Genomic DNA, 845 nt, shown 5'->3' on the forward strand with positions numbered 1-845 from the left:
TCTACCGGCCGGAGAGCATGGTCATGGCGAACGAATGAGTCAAACCTTCGGGCGTCTGAATCTGCAGCAACGCCGGCACCGGAGCTTCAATCTCGTCAACGTCGAGATAATCCGCCATTAACATACTCATCTCCGGCGGTGTTTCCACAACCCCCATCCTCCCTTCCAACATATCCACCACTCCCACCATACTCGGCCTCATCTTCCTCTCCTCCTGTATGCACCAAAAAGCCACATTTACCAATCTCTGCACCTCCTCCTCCTCCCCCTCCCCTATCCCCATCCTCCCATCAACCACCTCCATCACTCTCCTCTGCTTCATCTTCTCCGCCACTATCGCCGGAAAATACGACCAGATCCTCCTCCTCCTCCCCCCCTGATCACCTCCTTCCTCTTCTAACAACAAACAGTTCCTTCTCCCTCCAACCATCTCAAGCAACATCATCCCATAGCTGTACACATCCGATTTATCCGAAACCCCTGTTTCCATCAGCCACTCCGGCGCCAAGTACCCCTTTGTCCCTCTCAAGCTCGTAATCACTCGACTCTCATCTCTCCCCATCATTTTCGACAACCCGAAGTCTGCCACGAGGGCGTGGAACTCTTCGTCGAGTAGAACGTTCTCCGGCTTCACATCGAGATGCAGGACCTTCGATCGGCAGTCATGGTGGAGGTAAGCCAGAGCCTTTGCGACTTCGATCGCTACTCTAACACGAATCCTCCATGGAAGGGACTGCTGCTGCAGCTCCACGTCGCTGGAAGACTTAAAAATCCATTTGTCCAGGGAGCCGTGGTGCGCGAATTCGTATACCAGAAGCCGGTGGCTGCCGCCGGCGTTGAGGCAG

At 54.8% G+C, this 845-nt stretch overlaps 1 protein-coding gene across 1 annotated transcript; it reads right to left on the reverse strand.

The window, feature by feature from the left end:
* Window positions 1-9: 9 nt before the first annotated feature.
* On the reverse strand, window positions 10-841 carry LOC110034576 (probable receptor-like protein kinase At5g20050; the record flags this gene model as incomplete). Its single annotated transcript, XM_020738826.1, has 1 exon — window positions 10-841. A coding segment is annotated over one exon (832 nt), but the record flags the coding sequence as incomplete, so codon positions are not given.
* Window positions 842-845: the final 4 nt, after the last annotated feature.

The sequence above is a fragment of the Phalaenopsis equestris genome, unplaced genomic scaffold (genome assembly GCF_001263595.1).
Source record: "Phalaenopsis equestris unplaced genomic scaffold, ASM126359v1 Scaffold190629, whole genome shotgun sequence".
In the NCBI taxonomy this organism is placed as follows: domain Eukaryota; kingdom Viridiplantae; phylum Streptophyta; class Magnoliopsida; order Asparagales; family Orchidaceae; genus Phalaenopsis; species Phalaenopsis equestris.